At 46.7% G+C, this 17649-nt stretch overlaps 1 protein-coding gene across 1 annotated transcript in view; it reads right to left on the bottom strand.

The window, feature by feature from the left end:
- Positions 1-6059: 6059 nt before the first annotated feature.
- Positions 6060-17649, bottom strand: part of Gga (ADP-ribosylation factor-binding protein Gga) — a 57374-nt gene continuing 45784 nt past the window's right edge. Inside the window, exons 15-16 of the mRNA XM_077633628.1 lie at positions 15099-15212; positions 6060-12139 (exon numbers count right to left, since the gene is read on the bottom strand). Of these exons, the coding sequence (XP_077489754.1) occupies positions 12035-12139; positions 15099-15212 (219 nt within the window). The 3' untranslated portion in view covers positions 6060-12034. The remainder of the gene's footprint in view (positions 12140-15098; positions 15213-17649) is intronic.

Raw genomic sequence — 17649 nt, forward strand, 5'->3', positions numbered from 1 at the left:
GATGCCTTCGATATCTTGGATATTTGCTTGGACAGCGTCGAAAGTCGGCGGGACTGGATTGTTAAGGCAAACGTTGGAAATGCAACTGTTTTGCTGAAAAGTGATACGGGATCCCAAGCAAACCAACTGCCTTATCCTGTCTACAAAAACAAAGCCATTTTATACCTTGAGCTTGGCACATAATGGCCTTAGCTGCCATAAAACAAAACACAAGACAAAAACAAAGCCTACGCCGGCGCTCAAGCACAGCAGTTCGACCCTACGACCTTACAGCGGATGTACATAGGTACTGTACATACAATCAATCGCTTGGGCGTTATCAACCAACGAGTGGCCATTGGCGACCGATGCTGTAAGTTGAAATTTTTCGTGGTCAAGAAAGGATGCCAGGCGCTATTTGGTCTTCGAGCGACTGAACGACTCGGGTTGGTTTCCCGAAAAGTGGATTCGGTGACAACGAACAGCTCTGAGAAACTGCTCGAAGAATACAGGGACACTTTTCAAGGCTGCGTCCAACGCCAGTACAAGACGGAGCTCAGCGACCCAGCCGTTCAAGCCGCTCGGCGTGTAGGCTATACCCTTGGCATTGCGGGAACCAGTGCGCGACGAGCTGAAACGAATGGCTGGCATCATAACCAAGGTCAACGGACTGGGTGAGCCCTTTGGTTATTGTCAAAAGGACAGATGGAAAGCTAAGAATCTGCATGGATTCCAGAAGGATGAACGCGCGCATAAAAGGGAGCATTACGAGACGCCGCGGAGGGAAGACATACAAGCAGAATTGTCAGGCGCGAAGGTATTGAGCAGTCTAGACGCGAAGGCTGGTTTCCATCAAATGCCGCTTGACAAGACTTCGCGTATTTATGCTTTCGCAACCCCCTTTGGAAGGTGCCGGTTCTTGAGGCTGCCATTTGGTACCTTGATCTTGCGCGTCTGAAGCCATTCAAAAGGTACTGGGCGAAATCTTCGAGTACGTCACTTCCTGTACCAGTGTTCACGTTTACGTGGACGACGTTTTGGTGTGAGGAACGTCGAGGGAGCAGCACGATGAGAGCTTAAAATTCGGTACTTGAAGCAGCAATTAAGGCGGGCCGGGGTTGCACTCAGTCCAGAGAAGTGCAAAGTTGGAGTCGAAGAAACTGAATTTTTGGGTGGTATAATCTCTGAAAAACGCCGAACCAAGCACTGGTCAAATCAATAACTGAGATACCTGTCCCATCAGACAAGCGTGGAGTGCAACGTGTACTCGGCGTAGAAAATTATTTTTCCAAACATATACCTTCCCTGGCAGTAAAGACACCGCAATTGCGCAGTTTTATCAAGCATGATGCGGTCTTTGAATGGACTCCCTGCCACAGGGAAGAGCGGCTAGAAATCTGCAAATGTCTGAGCGAACAGCCACTGCTTGCAATCTTCGACCATAGCAAAGAAACAAAATAAAAGTGGCGTGAGACGCATCGCAGACTGGTCTGGGCTCGGCCCTACTCCAGCGTCATGGCGATAGCTGGCGTCCCGTGGCACAAGCGTCCCGAACGCTCACTCCGGTTGAGCAACGTTGCTCGCAAATCGAGGAAGAAGCCTTGGCAGTAAACTCCACTACTTCATCTATGGCCGAAAGATAATATTGGAGACTGATCAGCTACCACTGATTGCAATTGCTGAAAAGGCAATAAGGGACATGCCTCGCAGGTTCTTTCTACGCTTGCTAAAATATGACTTCACTATGCAATGTGTTCCAGGCAAGCGCCTTCTTCTGCCCGACGTGCTTTCACGGGCCGCAACAGCCACTCCAGAAGATGGCCCGCAGGTGAAGATGTCCACGCTGCGAGTACAGCGACTGCTTTTGTAAGCGACGTCACGCTAAAGCAGCTTGCGGAAGCGACCAGTAAGGACCTGTGTGCAGTAAGAGAAGGCATCTGTGGCGGAGAAAGCATACATGGAGAGCTGCAACCTTTTCAGTTTATTTATTAATTGTTGTATTCAAATATTCATTGATTTTTCATATTTCCTCATCTGTATTTGTTTAATGCATATAAGCTTGCACGCGGGAAGTGACTGACAGCATCACGAAAGTTGGCACACAGCCTGTTTCAATTCTGCAAATCGTGCTGTCGGCCAAACAAACTTTTGTTCAGATATTATTGGTGCAGGTTACTCAAACGAAGACCCTTATCTTGTTCCTTACGCCCACTCTTCGCGCACAGATTTCGGAACCTTGCGCGAGTTGCTTATGGGCATGCTGCGCGTCTGGCTTGTAGTGAAAGAAGCAGTTTCGCTTCCGATGAAGTTTAATTTGCTCCCGCGAGGCGGCATTTTCTTCTTTTTTTCACCCTGCAGTGGCTTCACCCAGCAGTGGAAAGCAGCGGGGCTGATTTATTCAAAGCATTGAGGTTTAAGGACAGTGAAGGAAAAGTATAATATTTTAGCGGGTAGAAGTAACCAAGCGAAGGTTATCTGATTGGTGGCTAAAATCAAGACAAGAGTAAAATTTCATAAGTCATGGCTAGGTGGCTTGAGCCACCGCCCGATTTAGAGTTCAGCCTCCATCCGTCCGTCCGTCCGTCCGTCCATCCATCCATCCATCCATCCATCCATCCATCCATCCATCCATCCTTTTACTAGTCTACACGAGTAAGAAGGACAAGTCAAGTTTCGACATCATAGTAGACAGCCAAAAAGTACCTCAGGTGAGCTAGATCAGGATCCTCGGCCTCATTATTCAAGCCAACGGCAGAAACGGATCCCTAATATGCAAACTGGAAGGATATGCCGCACAAGTGTCAGAAGTGTCCCTCAAAAACAGGGGACTCAAAGAAAAGAGTGTATTAAGGCTTGTACAGGCATGCATAATCAGCAGCGTTTGCTATGCAACACCCTAACTGAACTTAACAGCAAGAGAAGGAGAACAAATCTATGCCACGATAAGAAACGCATCAAAAGCGCGCTCAGCCTCCCCAACAGCACAACTGTAGCCAAATATGGGAGTACGCAACACGCGGGAGGAAGTGGCGGAAGCCACGCGACTCGCACAAGTAGAAACTCAGCCAGTCCGAAACAGGGTGAAAAATCCTAGAATGGGTCGGGCTGCAGCACGACAGACGACCAAACCCCAAAACCAGCCTAAGCCAAGCTAGTAGAGCCAACTTGCACATCCCACTCATGCCAACAAATATGAGTCACGCCCACAAAGAAGGCAAGAAAAGACAGGGCAAGGCCATCGAAAGAGAAATGAATGAACTGTAGCCAAACACTGTAGCATGCACAGCCACTGGCAAATCAGGAGCTGCAGTTGCGGCAGTGGTAAACTGGACTGGCGCCCCCTTGATCTCAGCATCGGTAAAGACGAGAGATGCAGACATCGCTGAGGAGGTGGCGATCGCACTAGCTTGTGTCAGCACGAAGGCAGATAGAATATTCAGTGACAGCAAAACGGCTATATGGAACCTATCGAAAGGAAGAGTCTCGGTCGAGGCGAAGAAAATCCTCGAATAAAGAGAGATCACACGCAAGGTCACAATCAAATGAACTCCAGGCCATGAATCGGTGTCTGGAAACGAAGCCGTTCACGCGCACGCCCGAGATGCCTACTACCGGACGAGCGCAGAAAGGCTCGACAGCCCAGAACCCTGGAGAGGCTCAACACATACAATGAAATCTGCGAATATTACAGGCTTAGCAGCAGGAAAATATTCCCAACACCACACAAACAACAAAACGGAGAGACAAAAGCCTTCGAAGGCTGCAGGCTGGAAACAATCCCAATCCCATACGGCTACACCACCTCAAATTAGATGACAGAAAACAAGATAAATGTAAACTTTGTGGACAGAGAGGCACAGTACTAGACCACATCATATGGCAATGCCCCTTCTCACCTGGGGCTATGGCCAACATATTAGGCTTAGAAGCTTGGGAATCCCTCCTTCAAAGCGCAAACCCTGAAGACCAAGAAGCCATCCGCCTGGCGGCTGAGGCCGCGAAGAATCAATGTATTCTCGCGCGCTTTTACTTGCGGAGTCCTGGACCCCTGCTCGGAGCTGCGTGCCTGAATAGGAAGTAGGGGAGCCTCCTATATTGGTGGAATAAAAGTTTTTCAATCAAGGCTCTAGCCCGGATGCTCCCTCATTTTTTTTCCTCCATGCTTGTATTTACCGCACCACCTACTGTCTAGGCCTTGCTTACTGTGCTGAATTCCTTTACCACTATGTTTGCTGTATCATTAGTTTCATCTACATATGTTTGCTGCGTGTCATCTGCTCCGATGTGTAATGCGGAAGTTAGGCCTCATCAGGAGACAACCAAGTCTCCTTTTAGTCTCTCCCCGCGGTCACCATATTATGTTGTCCGACATAAATTGACTGATTAATTGAAATATTAAAACAATTGACATTTTTTTCTTTTTAGATACCCGCGTGTCTTCACAGTTTTTTCCTGAAATCTTCATTTTGGCAAATAAAATGTTCTGTTACATGCGCAATTCGTTATTGAATCTTATAAGCCTAAAATGCACATTTAGCTTTGTTTTCAGGCATTGCACCATAATAATCAGCCTCACTACGCCCACTGCAAGGCAATGACCTCTCCCATTTCTCTAATTCACCCTGTCCTTTGCCAGCTGCGGCTACCGTAACCCCGCAAACTTCTTAATCTCGTCTTCCCACCTAACTTAATTTCTGCTGCCCCCTGCTACGCTTGCCTTATCTTGGAATCCACTCCGTTATTACCCCTAAGGACAAGCGGTTATCATGCCATCACATTACATGCACTGCATAAAACATTATATGCCAGAGCTTTTACAGAAAAAAAAATGGCTGTGGTTTAGCTCTGGTTAAACCTGGAGTGAGACGATAGCTACAGCTGGCCGAGTGGAACTCGCTCAGTCGAATTGCAAAGTCACTCTTTCGCCGCTGCGTTTCGCTGGGCATTCCTTTTTCATCTTCGTCCCTGGACGTGGATTCTCTCTCCCTGCTCTCCACTCGGTTTCGCCGACGGCAGCTGCCACGGTGGCCACGGCGCTGCCACGCTGAAGGCTCGAAATGCTAGCGTAATGTAGGCGCGTGGCGCGCACACCAGCTGCGTGCTCTGACGTCACTCCGCGCATGCGTACAACTGACGAGGCGGGCGGCGTCTGCTCCGCCGTCGGAGCAACGGCGAGGCGCGCACCAGCTGCGGGCTATGACGTCACTCCGCGCATGCGCACAGCTGGCGGAGCGGTGGTGCCACGGCTCAGCGCGCAGCCACGCTGACCTCGCGAAGTGGCTGGCGTAGCGTAGCTATCGCTACAAAAAGCTACTGAAACATGCAAAACATGGTCATTCTCCCCACAGTAAGGAGAGAGTTAAGACAGCCTATATGAAGCCAACTAACTCAGCCACATTATGCTATACATTAATAACATCCTAGAATTGAGGTGTTTCAGAAACCTGATCTGAGCGTAAACAGTTGGAGACTGCCCCCTCAGCAATAATTCTGTGGGGGCTACCGTCGCGCCTGCCATACTCGTTTCCGGTCACTATGCCAAGTTCGCCACTGCTGATGAGGCCGCGCAACAAGGAGGTCAAAATGATTTAAAATTAGGTGATCGTGGATATGGTGGCGGCCTCAGGAGCGCATTTATTTTATCAAAGCATGAAAATATGGTGCGCGTAACAATCGAAGTCATTGCACTTTTTCTGGCCTTGAAAAAGCGGGTGCGTGTTAGAATCGAGTACAACAAAATTTTTTAATGACTGCCACTGCCAGGGTGCAAACCGGCACATTTAATGTCCACAGGAAATATCTCTGCCATGCGCCAGGTTTTCAACAACTGCTGTTTGCAACTGCTGGTGCAGCTGGTGGCATGTGCTTGCCATGATGTGCATTAAACCAGTCGGTAACTTGTAAACATGAACCGCACTCGCCGGTGGGTAGCTTGCCGCTTAGGTAACAGGAGATACTAAACTGACCACCCCAATGGCCATTCACCGTATGTTGAAGTAATTGCGGCACTATGCCAACACGCCATGCAAATAGAAAAGTTGAGGACAGACACACCCAGCGAACACACAAAAGGGCCAACATGCATATAAACCGTTTATTCTTCTCTTCAACAAACAGAGCAGGGATGTATCTTACAGGGAAGGAGAAAAAGATATATATATATATATATATATGAGAGTGGTGCGTGTGATGGGGAAAGCGGCGAAAAGAAAACAGTGAAGCCAACACGCACACGCTCGCGACGGAGAGATGACCCCCTTCAATTGCAATATCCTAAATTTGTCTTTCCTCAGCAGAGACGTGACTAGCAGAAAATGTGTATATGTTAAATGTGTGTTCACTCTTCAGGAGCTGCGGAATGCCTCCCACTGCTGCAGTAATAAAACGTTAACAAAACTGTGAGAAAACTCACTACGTGTCAGCCACCTACAGTCTGAGCCAACAATCTTTCGTGTGGCCAGCCAAGCAATGCTGCGATTCAAAAAATACAAGCAGCTAGCATCGTGCAGTAGTACTTTTTACAAACGCTATGCTCGTACCATTAAAAAATCATGTGTGAAGCATTAAAAATGCAACACCGCTCTTCCATGCGTGCGTTCCTGCGGGCTCAAGCATGGCCGTACACTTGTAAAATGAGTACAGTGTTTTGTCAAGCAAGCAGTCCAGTCCAATGTGAAACAAAACACTGCAATAAAAAGCAATTAAACGCTGCTCCTCAAGTACAAGTGCTAACCATTAGATTCAAGCACTGTCTAGACAGAGTTCTTGCTCACAAATAAAATATTTTCCAAAGTTAAATGAACATGGAACCAAGAATAGTGAATTTTAAAACTCGAACACAAATTAAGCGTTCCGTTTTATATTGGACAGGACTGTACATGCACTTAAAAAGCCACTATATGAATAGTTCAAGCATTCATTTTGACTCTTGCCTGTGTCAACCAAATGTAAATACCAAAAGGAAACGCAAGTGAAAAATGCAACGACAAAGTTTAGGAACTCCTCTGCTTTCAATGTTCCTAATTGCCTGTGCAAGGAACTAACTGAAATTTCGTCTTCCTGGGTCCCTTTAAGTGTGCCAACTCTTACAGTAATGCTCAGGCAAGTCACATAATTAGAGGTGGAACAGTCTCCAGTCCCACTCCCAATCCCAAATGTGCCCATGCACATGAGCCTACATACAACTGGGGACAACTTCATGTTCCAAACCGTGCTCCACTGCATGCCGGCGCCACCCGACGATGCACTCCTGGTGTCAAGACCGATGCATCGCGTCAGTCTCGGCACCATCACTGGTAAAAATAAAGTTGCAATAATCTTGAAAATCTCGAAGCCTTCTGCTGCTTTCATGTTGCTTTAAACAAATGCAAGATGCGAATTTAAGAAACTATAAATAGCGTGTTCCATAAAACAACATTTCCTATAAAACCGACACACAATGGAGTGTGGCTTAAAATGAACAAATGCACTAATCTGTGGGCACATGCAACAATTTCTTACTAACACATCTGCAGTTAGGCACTTGGAGCAATGTAAACCCAAGAACTTTATATTATAGATGTACGTCCAATACTTTAATATGCGTGTGCACCATGGGACCCTCATATTTTGTGGAAAAACCTTGGACACATTCAAAACTGCACTGCCAGGTTTGTTTCTGGCAATTATGTTGTTTGCAGCAGTGTTACTAGAGAAAATCTTGGGTGGAAACATTGGTGCACCATCGAATAACCACAAAACAGGAACTGTTTTTGCAGATATACTCTGGCTTCACCAGAACAGATCAGGATGTGTACATTTTGCCTCTCCACTTGGTCTCTAAGCGACGCGATCATGATTTTGGAGTTCTTGAAGTACGCTGTCGCATTGATGTTTTTTGCGAAATGATTTTTATCTGCGCAGTTCCACACTATGAAATGGGCTTCCCATGAGCATTAATCAGTATAAAACCTGTTCCAAGTTTAAATCATTCTCATTGTTGAATTTTCCATAGCTCCGTATCAGTTACAATTTCTTTTGCCTGGGTTTTAGTCTATGCTTTTATTGATGCGATAAAGAACTTTCTTTTCAAGTTCTGTGAATTTTTAAAATTCCCTGGTGCTTCCTGTTGTCCTGCCAACGTTTCAGTGTTGGTTGATTAGGTTTTTTTTTTTTTACACCTGAGCTTCTATATATATTTCAGTATTTGCTTGTTTTGTGGCTGTCTTCTCAGAAATGCCCCCCCCAATGCCCTTGCAGGCATCCGCATAAATAAATAAGGAGTTAACCAGGCCAAAGGGAAGTTAGCTAGAAGCACTCTCTATGATATGCTTCTTTTTCAAGGTGCCAGTGAGTGCAAAAGAACATCCACCCAGTCCAGAGCAGGTGAGGCCTCGTATTATCAATGGGTGCATCTGTCAGCACCAACCACAAGGTAACCAAGTAATTTCCCCAAAACAAGTCAGGCAGGTGAAGCAATGAATACTGGCTTGACCAAAAGAAAAGCATCAGTTGGCTGCTAAATAGACAGAGGGGAGGAATTCTAGAGCATTATCAATAAGCTGCGACAGCGATTCACACGTGCCTTAGCTCCTTGCAATAGCGCAGTGGTTTGGCTAGTTGGCCTAGTAAAATTCTGTTGTATTTTGAGCTCCACGAGGATTTGTGCCGGTAACAAAACAGCATCCACAGCACAGTCTGCCAGTGCCACGAAAACACTACTTTTTCACAGCCACAGTATGCACTCAGAAGTCGCAATGTACAGTTAAGACGAATGTGCTCCTCAGGCCACAACAAAACTGTTTTTCCATGCCCCTGATGTTTGCTAAACTTTCGCAGATGGGTGCACTAGGCTTTTTTATAGATGTCCTAGGAAAACTGTGGTGGTCAGAAAGCTTAGTGTGCCAGCTGATGCAAGTCAGACTAGCGTTACAGAAAATATGGTCGAGAAAAAAAAAGTGCAAAAAGCACTTATCTCAAGTTCTTTCTCACGGTTTCTCTCCACTGCGTTGCTTTCTTGCAACAATGTTGCATCAAGTCACAGATAATGCAGCTTTCCCTGTACACAATGTTCATCATTTTGATGCTGTACGAAAATTGAGGAAACTTTGGGGGAAGCATACAGAGTGTTGCATGTGCCAAGTGGTTCTTACATTTGATACCAATTTTAGTTTACTGAAAATTTCGCAGTATCCAGGGTTTTCAATGATTGCATAGCAGTGTCTCCTGGCTCAGGAAAGCTGCCACAATGGCTTCAAATGCCATTCTATGACAGACACAACATCAAAAGGAAAATATAGCCACGATGGCACAGGCAAGCTCACTTGTGGGGCTACTACAAGGAAGAAACACGAAAAAATGCAGCTGAAACGGATACACTAGCTCATGCAACCACCTAGCTGTGTCCACATGCAAGTCCAAAGCTCCCTGAGAACACTGAACAGATAAAACCCCAAACACACCCACCGTGACTTTTCACTTTGAACAGGGTAAGGAAATCATCAAAGCTGAAGACAATACACCAAACAACCACACGTAGCAAACTGTATGTGGCAAAAGCCCAATCTTATCTTTCATTTAGCAGCTTACATTCCCTACATGCTACCAAGAAATGTATTCAAGGCATGTGTGATTTGTGTTTTGACCCCAACAGTGGGCCAGCCATGACTTCAATGCTACAAATTAATTCGATAGGCAATTAAGATGATGGTCTCCAGCAATTATGTCAACTCCTAATTAAACTGTAGCATTTGTATAACTAGCAAATGCATAAAATGGCCTTTGAACAAGCTCACTGCCTCATTTTTCCAATAAGCCAAAAGCTTATCCTGAGGAACTTTTCTGATGGCTGCTGGCAGACTGACTCAAACAAGGTCCAAAAAGCTGTCGCCTGTGGCTAACTTCAGCATGACCACTGTTAACCATATGCGCAACTGTAACAATCCAAAAACAATTCCTTACTGCCAGCTAAGCTGGATCATTAATGTCACAACTAAGAGTACGAGGTTACTGACCTGCATACAAGCTAAACGCTAAAAAATTTAAACAAAGTTTGAAAATCCAGCTACACTAGCAACGGCAATGCCCTATAGCAGTAGTGGCAGAACTTGCCATGGAGAGCCAAACCTCTGCTGACACAACACGACAGCCTCCTATTAGAGCCCGCCTTCATTTAGGAATGTTTCATGCAACACATTCCCTAAGAAAACACTGGCACGAATAACAGCAGTAGCAATGGTTTGTCGAATTTTTGCAACGTTGGAACCTGTCCTTGTGATGCTTTGTGGAAAGCTCAGTTTTGAAACCTTGCCTGCAATAAAGATGCAGGTGCATTGCCTATCGTCCCTTTCAATCAGTACCTGGCAAGCACCAAATCTCTCTCCGCATGTATCTGTATTGTGTGGAAAGGCCCCAGAGCAAAGATTCATAGATACACATACATGAGCAGCTTGTTCAGCTACACCTGTTGCCATTACGACCCCAGTTCCCGCGAGATATGTAACACAGTGATAGGTGTATTACCTGGAGTGCATTCCCTTTCCGTACTTGGTTATCATCACACCCAGAGACACGATCTTTTCAAGAAATCGAAGATGGTAACACTACACTGCTGCAATTGCAAAGACACTCACGCAGCAGAAACCATGGCATAGTTGTGCCTACAGATTTCATTTGAAACTGAGACAAGATTTGAAAACTACTGTGGATAGTTTCATACGTGCTGGTTGCATGTGCCTCACAGCTACACAACAATGTCAAAAGAGTCGATCTAAATGCTCTGAATACAAACTCAGAGCCAGGCTGCAAAATCTGTGAATGAACCTACAATATACAAGCTCAATACATACAGCCAGCTCTCTAACGAACGTGAAAAGGAAAGGCTTACCTCACGCACATACAGTTACACTCTTGTAGCTGTGGTTCCTTGCTCAAATAAGGGAGCACGAGCAGGGTGAGCTCCTAAGCATCCCTGCTCACAAAGACAAGCCTAACCATTCCTCTTCTATGAGCACAGCTGCTCTAGCAAATGGATGTTAGATGCCTCGGTTAAAACACTCCTTGAGTACATGCAAAACCTGATCGAAGGCACCAGAATGACTGATCATGCTTGCTAGGCTGCTGACAACAGCACTGAAATGACAAGTCGAATTCCTTGAAGTCTCAACTTGTCAGCGCGAAAGCCAATCGAAGCAAGGTTCTGAAGTTGACTGCCCAAAAAAATCTGACTGCACCAGAACAAGCAGTGTACAGGGTGTGCCTTACAATATGGCTTCTCAAAACACGTCAGACATAGAAACACTACATGAGCAGCACATGCTGCCTCAATGTTTCTTCTCCTCGTGTCCGGTAAGTGACCATCTGTGGGTGTTAGTGTAAGCTTGCTCAATTAGCAAAGATTTCGCAGGCCCGTGACCTCACAAGCCAACACCAGCTCCAGAATCAAGACACATGATTGCACCCTTTTTAAGTATGCTGTATGTGCATTACATCATGTTTGCTTGACATCCATGCACCCAGAATTACCTAAACACACACAAGAAGAAAAAAAAGCTGGCAGCACTAAAAAATACACGAGTCCCATCCCTTCAGTCCAAATGGAAAGTGGTAAGCACTGCAGCTGCTGAAAGGCCTTCGCAAGAGTGCTCTGATGCCCCTTCGACACGCAGTGCCCCGAACGCCACCCACGTCCAATCGTCTAGACCCAAAGCTTGCTTGCACGAAGGCAGCACATCTAGCCCAGTTCGGTTTTGCAACTCCAGCTTGCCGTCAGCCTCGGTCAACGTTTTGTGCTGTCTGTGCGGGGTGAGACGGGCAGTGTTCAAGCACCCAATTTTGATAGCACTGACACTCCACAGCTGAGATTGCAACATGTGGCAGCACATGATAGAAAGGAGACAAGACCAGCTACAACCTAAGCCTTGCGAGCATAAGAGGGGACGACGCTAGAGGCACTGCAAGACGAGAGTGACAGCACAGTGGAGGAGGGGACGAGGAGTAACTGTGGTGGTGTCGTCATCCAGTGTGTGGTGTTTGTAAAGAGGTCATTGAGTCTGCCAGGCGGCTGCCATCGTGATCATCATGAGGTGGCTGAAGTCTCGATGGGGCAGTCCACTTCTCCCGATTCCACGTGACTCTCCTCTTCGATCGTGTAGCTCAGCTTGTACTTCAGGCGGACCTTTTCCTGGATGAGTGATAAGACGACAATTAAGTGCGCCTCCTCACGGCAGCACAACTGGCATCACTACAGTGAGCACATGATGCCAGAAGTGTGCTATTAGGTAGAGCTGATATGCACTCATTGTAGTGCATTGTAGTTTCTACACATATACATATGCCCATAAGTCCAGCCGCTGATGTGCCCTTACAATGACTGCATACCAACTTGCGCAACATTCAGCTTTACTCCATGTGATTTCTAGTACACTGGGCTATAATATGCGTAGAAACTTTCAGCGCTTGTCTACGCCCCACCGCTGTTCCCCTACAGTGTGCTTTTAGGGTTTGTGGATGTGAGATTATTTGGATTTAAATAGTACGCTAACCAGTAGTTTAATTCCGATCAAGTTTCAAACTTATGCTCAGATTTGCAAATAACTACACTGTGGTGTGTACAGAAAAAAAAAGAAAAAGGAATCAAAAGACAGCCATATTTAATGTAGGTTAACGCAGGTGGAGTGCTGTTGCCTTCAGCCTTTCAGACTGCAAACATTTGGGAGCAGTAATGGCACTGCACCAGTGTAAACAGCAAGTGGGTTTTGCTACGTGTTTGCTTTGTGCCTCTAGCAGCAGACGGGACACGACAAGATTGTCTGCCCGCCAATGCCCTCATATTCAGTTCAGCCCCATCGGCTACAAAGCATCCCAGGCTATTTTCTACACAAGCACTATGCTGCAAATAACTAGTACTGATGCCAAGTGTAGAAACAGTGCCAGCGCTAGTGAAGTCAACAAGGCAGTGGTGCTACATCATCCTGATCTCACAGCAATTACCGTATTTACTTGCATAATGCTCGCACTCGCGTAATTCTCGCACCCGCCACATTGGCTATCAAAAATTGGAAAATTTTTTTTTCCCCGCATAATCATCGCACCCCCAAAATTACTGCCGTGAGCAATCTGCTTGTCGTAGCGATTGCCATCTATTGACTGCGGCCACAACTAACTGCCACGGTTGGACGCGCGTGCTATTGGCGGCGGTACTGTGCTATCATCCGCTGCCACCGCCGCTACCGCTCATCCACTCACCACCGCTACGCCATTTCGCGAAGGTGTCTCCAGCTCTCCGGTGTTTCGTAGGCCTCGTTTGCCTTGTTTGCGTGTTGCACCGTACTCTTTGTGCCGCTTCGCCATGGGACGCTACACAAGCTACACAGCCGCTTTTAAGCTAAAAGCTATTGAGTATGCGTTGGAACATGGCAACCGTGCCGCCAGCAGACACTTCGGCGTCAACGAGTTTTGCGTACGGTATTGGAGACGGCAGCACGACGAACTCAAGGCGACCGGTAAGACGCGCCGGGCCTTCCGTGGATCGAAGACTGGGAAATTTCCTGCCGTCGAATCCTCTTTACTGGAATATATCAAGGCTCGACGAGCGGATGGGTGTGCTGTGACGATTGATTTGATATGGAACCAGGCGCTCGTATCGCAAGAAAGGAGGGCATCCCGGTGCAAGACTTCCGCGCTAGTGACGGGTGGGCCACACGATTTATGCGGCGCAATGGACTCTCGCTCAGGAGGCGAACGACGCTTTGCCAGCGCCTGCCCGCAGCCTATGAAGAGAAAATAGTGGACTTCCATCGATTCGTTATCAGGATCCGGCAGGAGAAAAACTTCTTGCTCTCCCAGATAGGGAACACGGACCAAACTCCGCTGAATTTCGATATGCCCAGCAGCAGGACAGTCGAACAGACAGGCGCTCGGACTGTGCACGTCAGGACTACAGGTGCCGAAAACAGAGGTGCACGGTCATGCTAGCCGTGACGGCGGACGGGCGGAAGCTCCCACCGTACGTCATTTTCAAGCGGAAGACCCTCCCGAAAGGAAAGCTCCCCCCTGGTATACACGTGCGCATCCAAGAAAAGGGGTGGATGACCGCGGACCTTATGGTGGGCTGGGTGAAGACTGTGTGGGGGCGGCGACCGGGAGCGCTTCTTTTTCCGTCGCTCCTTGTGCTTGATAGCTTTCGGGGCCATCTTCAAGAGTTGGTTCGGGCGAAGTTCAAGGAACTGCGCACGGACCTGGCTGTTATACCTGGCGGCATCACATCAATGCTACAGCCTCTTGACGTATCTTTGAACAAGCCATTTAAAGATAACGTCCGGAGGCTGTACGCAGAATGGATGGCCGAAGGTGAACATGCTCTGACGCCGGGCGGCAAGATCAAAAGATCGTCCGTGGAGCTGCTGTGCAGCTGGGTATCAGAGGCATGGGGGATGATTGATGTAAACATGGTAGCCAGAAGCTTCAAGAAAACAGGCATTTCGAACGCCCTGGATGCGACCGAGGACCACCTGGTGTGGGACGACGAAGAAGTGTCGGAAGATGAAGAAACCATCGATTCCAGTGTCGACACGGACTCTGATGAAGAGGAGAATTGCCTGCAGGACGTACGCAACGCGAGTAGCGACGGGGAGGTTGCGCGCGGCAAATTAAAGTGCTTTAGCAGCTTGAGCTTACGTTCACCCTGTACTTTCATAACGAAGGTAAGTTATGCTTGAAAGTAATGTTTTCGTTATATTTACAATTGCAGACCTGACAATCCTGATCTTGCACCCATTCATCTTTGCATTTAACACTCTGAAACATTTGCTTGAAAATTTTCCCCGTATAATTATCGCACCCCCAAACTTCGCGTTGATTTTCAGGGAAAAAAAGCGCGAGGATTACGCGAGTAAATACGGTACCATCAGTAAGACTGATTTGTTACACAACTAACTTACCATCCATAACTGGCTCATGTGATCTATGAAATATTAAACCTCTCGGATATGCATGACCCCCTTGGCAGGTGACACTCAAGTTTGTGTCAGAATACGTGAAAGCTAGCATGCTTTTTTTTTTTTTGGGGGGGGTGTTTGATTTGCTGGCTGAGTAATACATGGATTCCATGCTTTGATTAAAAGTGCAGGGGGCACACCTACCTTGGCAGGGTTGGCAATCAGCATGACTTGCGTAATAGCAGCAGCCGGTAGGATAGGGTTGTGAGGTGGAAGCTCTGTGCCTGACGGTGGCTGCAGCTTGATCCGCATGGTCTGCTGCAGAGGAGGACATGCAGACGGAAATAGTCAACACTTTGTCCAGCACGGGAACGAGCCTACCCAGTGTGCACACAAATCAAGAGTAAGCAGCCGCTGCTATGGCAACAAGGCAACTATAAGTTCGAACATGCTGCAACTGTCCAATGTAGCCATTACTGGGCTTGAGTGGCGCCCAACTACTCTCACAGGGTTCACGCTGGTTCCGAGTTCTGAAATTCAAGGATTTTCAAATACTTTCAAACATTCACCAATATTTTTCCAGAGACGAACAAACACAACAGCTTATCAAACTAATGTTTTCTCTAGATATCGCGAATGTACTTTCACTGCCCAAAACACTTCTATGAACGAAACCAAGAAAGCTGAGTTGCTTTTCAGTTGCGGCTTTCACAAAAGCCCAGCTTCCCGTTTTTCCAGCTCAACACTGACACTGAGAGTGTCTTATGCTTTCTCTTTAACAATGCTCATCAAACTGCTGGTCTTTATCAACCAAATCAGATCATTAGTACAGTGAAATCTCGTGAATTCAACCCCTGTTAATTCGGAAATATGGATAATTCGGACTGATGACATGGCCCCATCCGACGCCCATGTAAATTTAATTTGGACACCGCTAGGCCCACACAGGTTAATTCGGACACACTCCCGACCGGAGGCCATGTGGCTGTTCGAACGACATAGCGAGCAATTGTGCTAGTATCCCACGTCATGCCTCATTTACCACAGAAAATATCACACAGGCCTCTTATGTCAGCCATTAGGCAGGTGTGACAACATTCGCAGGGCCCCGGCGCCAAAAATTTGCGTGCCCGCATGGTTTCAGCTTCTCTTTTCTGAGTTTCGGTCCAGACGACGGCAAGGCAGCGCATCGGCCTACCAGCCAAGCATAGTTTTACGCACTTTTGGATGCAGATTTGAACGTCACTGGTGTTTCATTTTTCTGACCAGAAGGAGTTTTGTTGTTCCAGTGCCAACACATTTCCCTCGGTTCTGTCAGTGTGAGTCTTCAGTTATTTCATTGGGGCGAAAATGCGCACTCGTCACACGCTGTTCGAAATTCATGTGGTGGCTCCACTGCTACCGCGACACACTGTGACGGAGTCCCTAGATGTCTTTTTACCATTGTGGAGCAGTCCTGCGTTAACAGTCCTTAAACTGTACATGCAGTAATCATCTATCTCAAGTTATTCATAAAAATTGTTGTTGCTGCGCGATTTTCATCTCAAAAGTGGACAATCATCGCCCTGGTTCTCATAATAAACTTACTATGAGATGAACGGCTTCTGGCAATCTTTTTTCTTTTTTGGAGGAGGAGGGGGATTTGTCAAATCAACCTTCATATAATTCGGACATTTTTCGCAGTCCCCTAATGCTCGAATTAACAAGGTTCTACTGTAGCTTCTATTCTGTTACAGAAATCACTAAACCAGCCAACACTGAAAAGCTGCTTCCAACATTTTTTGTGGCCATGAAATGAACTTCTAAACCTAGACAACGCTTTGTATGCACCTGGTTCTTTCAAGCTTTCAGAAAAGTACAGCAATAATGCCATGCAGAAGCCACGGACGGCCAAAATTCCTTTGTGAACTACAGAAAGGATGCCATCTGCTCCGGTAACAGCACCACACAAAATCCCCCCTCTGATAGGCAAGAAATTTCTTTCAAATTTTCAATGATAAACTGCTTGTTCAAGCTGAATCCCTGCAACATGCTCCCATGACCTTGGCTCAAAATGAACAGCTGTTCAACTTTCCACTGTTCGCTGTAAGAACTTAACTTCAGGAGTTCATGATCAAAAATTGAGTACAGGTGGATTTTGCCAGAACCCCTAGGGATACGATGCCACCACTTCCAGATTGGCCAAGCTTGCTGTTGATAGCACAGTGTGAAAAAGTGCTGGATAACCCTGGGGGTTTGTTTATATTACTGCTTACAGGGTGTCATGAGATCAAAGTAGCTGATCACTTTGGATAGCAGCTGAAGTAGCTCAGAGGGCAGCAACAGAAATGATGAAGAAAGCAAACTACCCTACAAGACATTCACGAAAGGAATGTTTTCTGAATGGCTGAAAATCACTGGCTACATCGATGACAGAGCACATAAATATTCTTGAAAAAAGGTGTGAATATATATGTGGACGTGCATTCATTCCCAGTGTTGAGTCACTCAGCGGTGGATTCAGTCATTGTGGCACAGATCCGACACCTTGCTTGGATTGGATCCAGCAGTGAAATTCTTCACAACACGTGTTTTTTTACACACAAAAAAAAATATTGCTAGAAGTGTTCGTTCACAGCTGCTTTTTTATCATCATCACCAATTCATAATGTGCTATGTAGACTAGTGGATGACTTCCACAAGAAAACTATGTCGAATCCATGACAGTGGCCTCTCCCATATGTCTCCAATTAACCATGCCCTGTGGCAGCTATTG

The sequence above is a fragment of the Amblyomma americanum genome, chromosome 8, assembly GCF_052857255.1.
Source record: "Amblyomma americanum isolate KBUSLIRL-KWMA chromosome 8, ASM5285725v1, whole genome shotgun sequence".
Classification (NCBI taxonomy): Eukaryota; Metazoa; Arthropoda; class Arachnida; order Ixodida; family Ixodidae; genus Amblyomma; species Amblyomma americanum.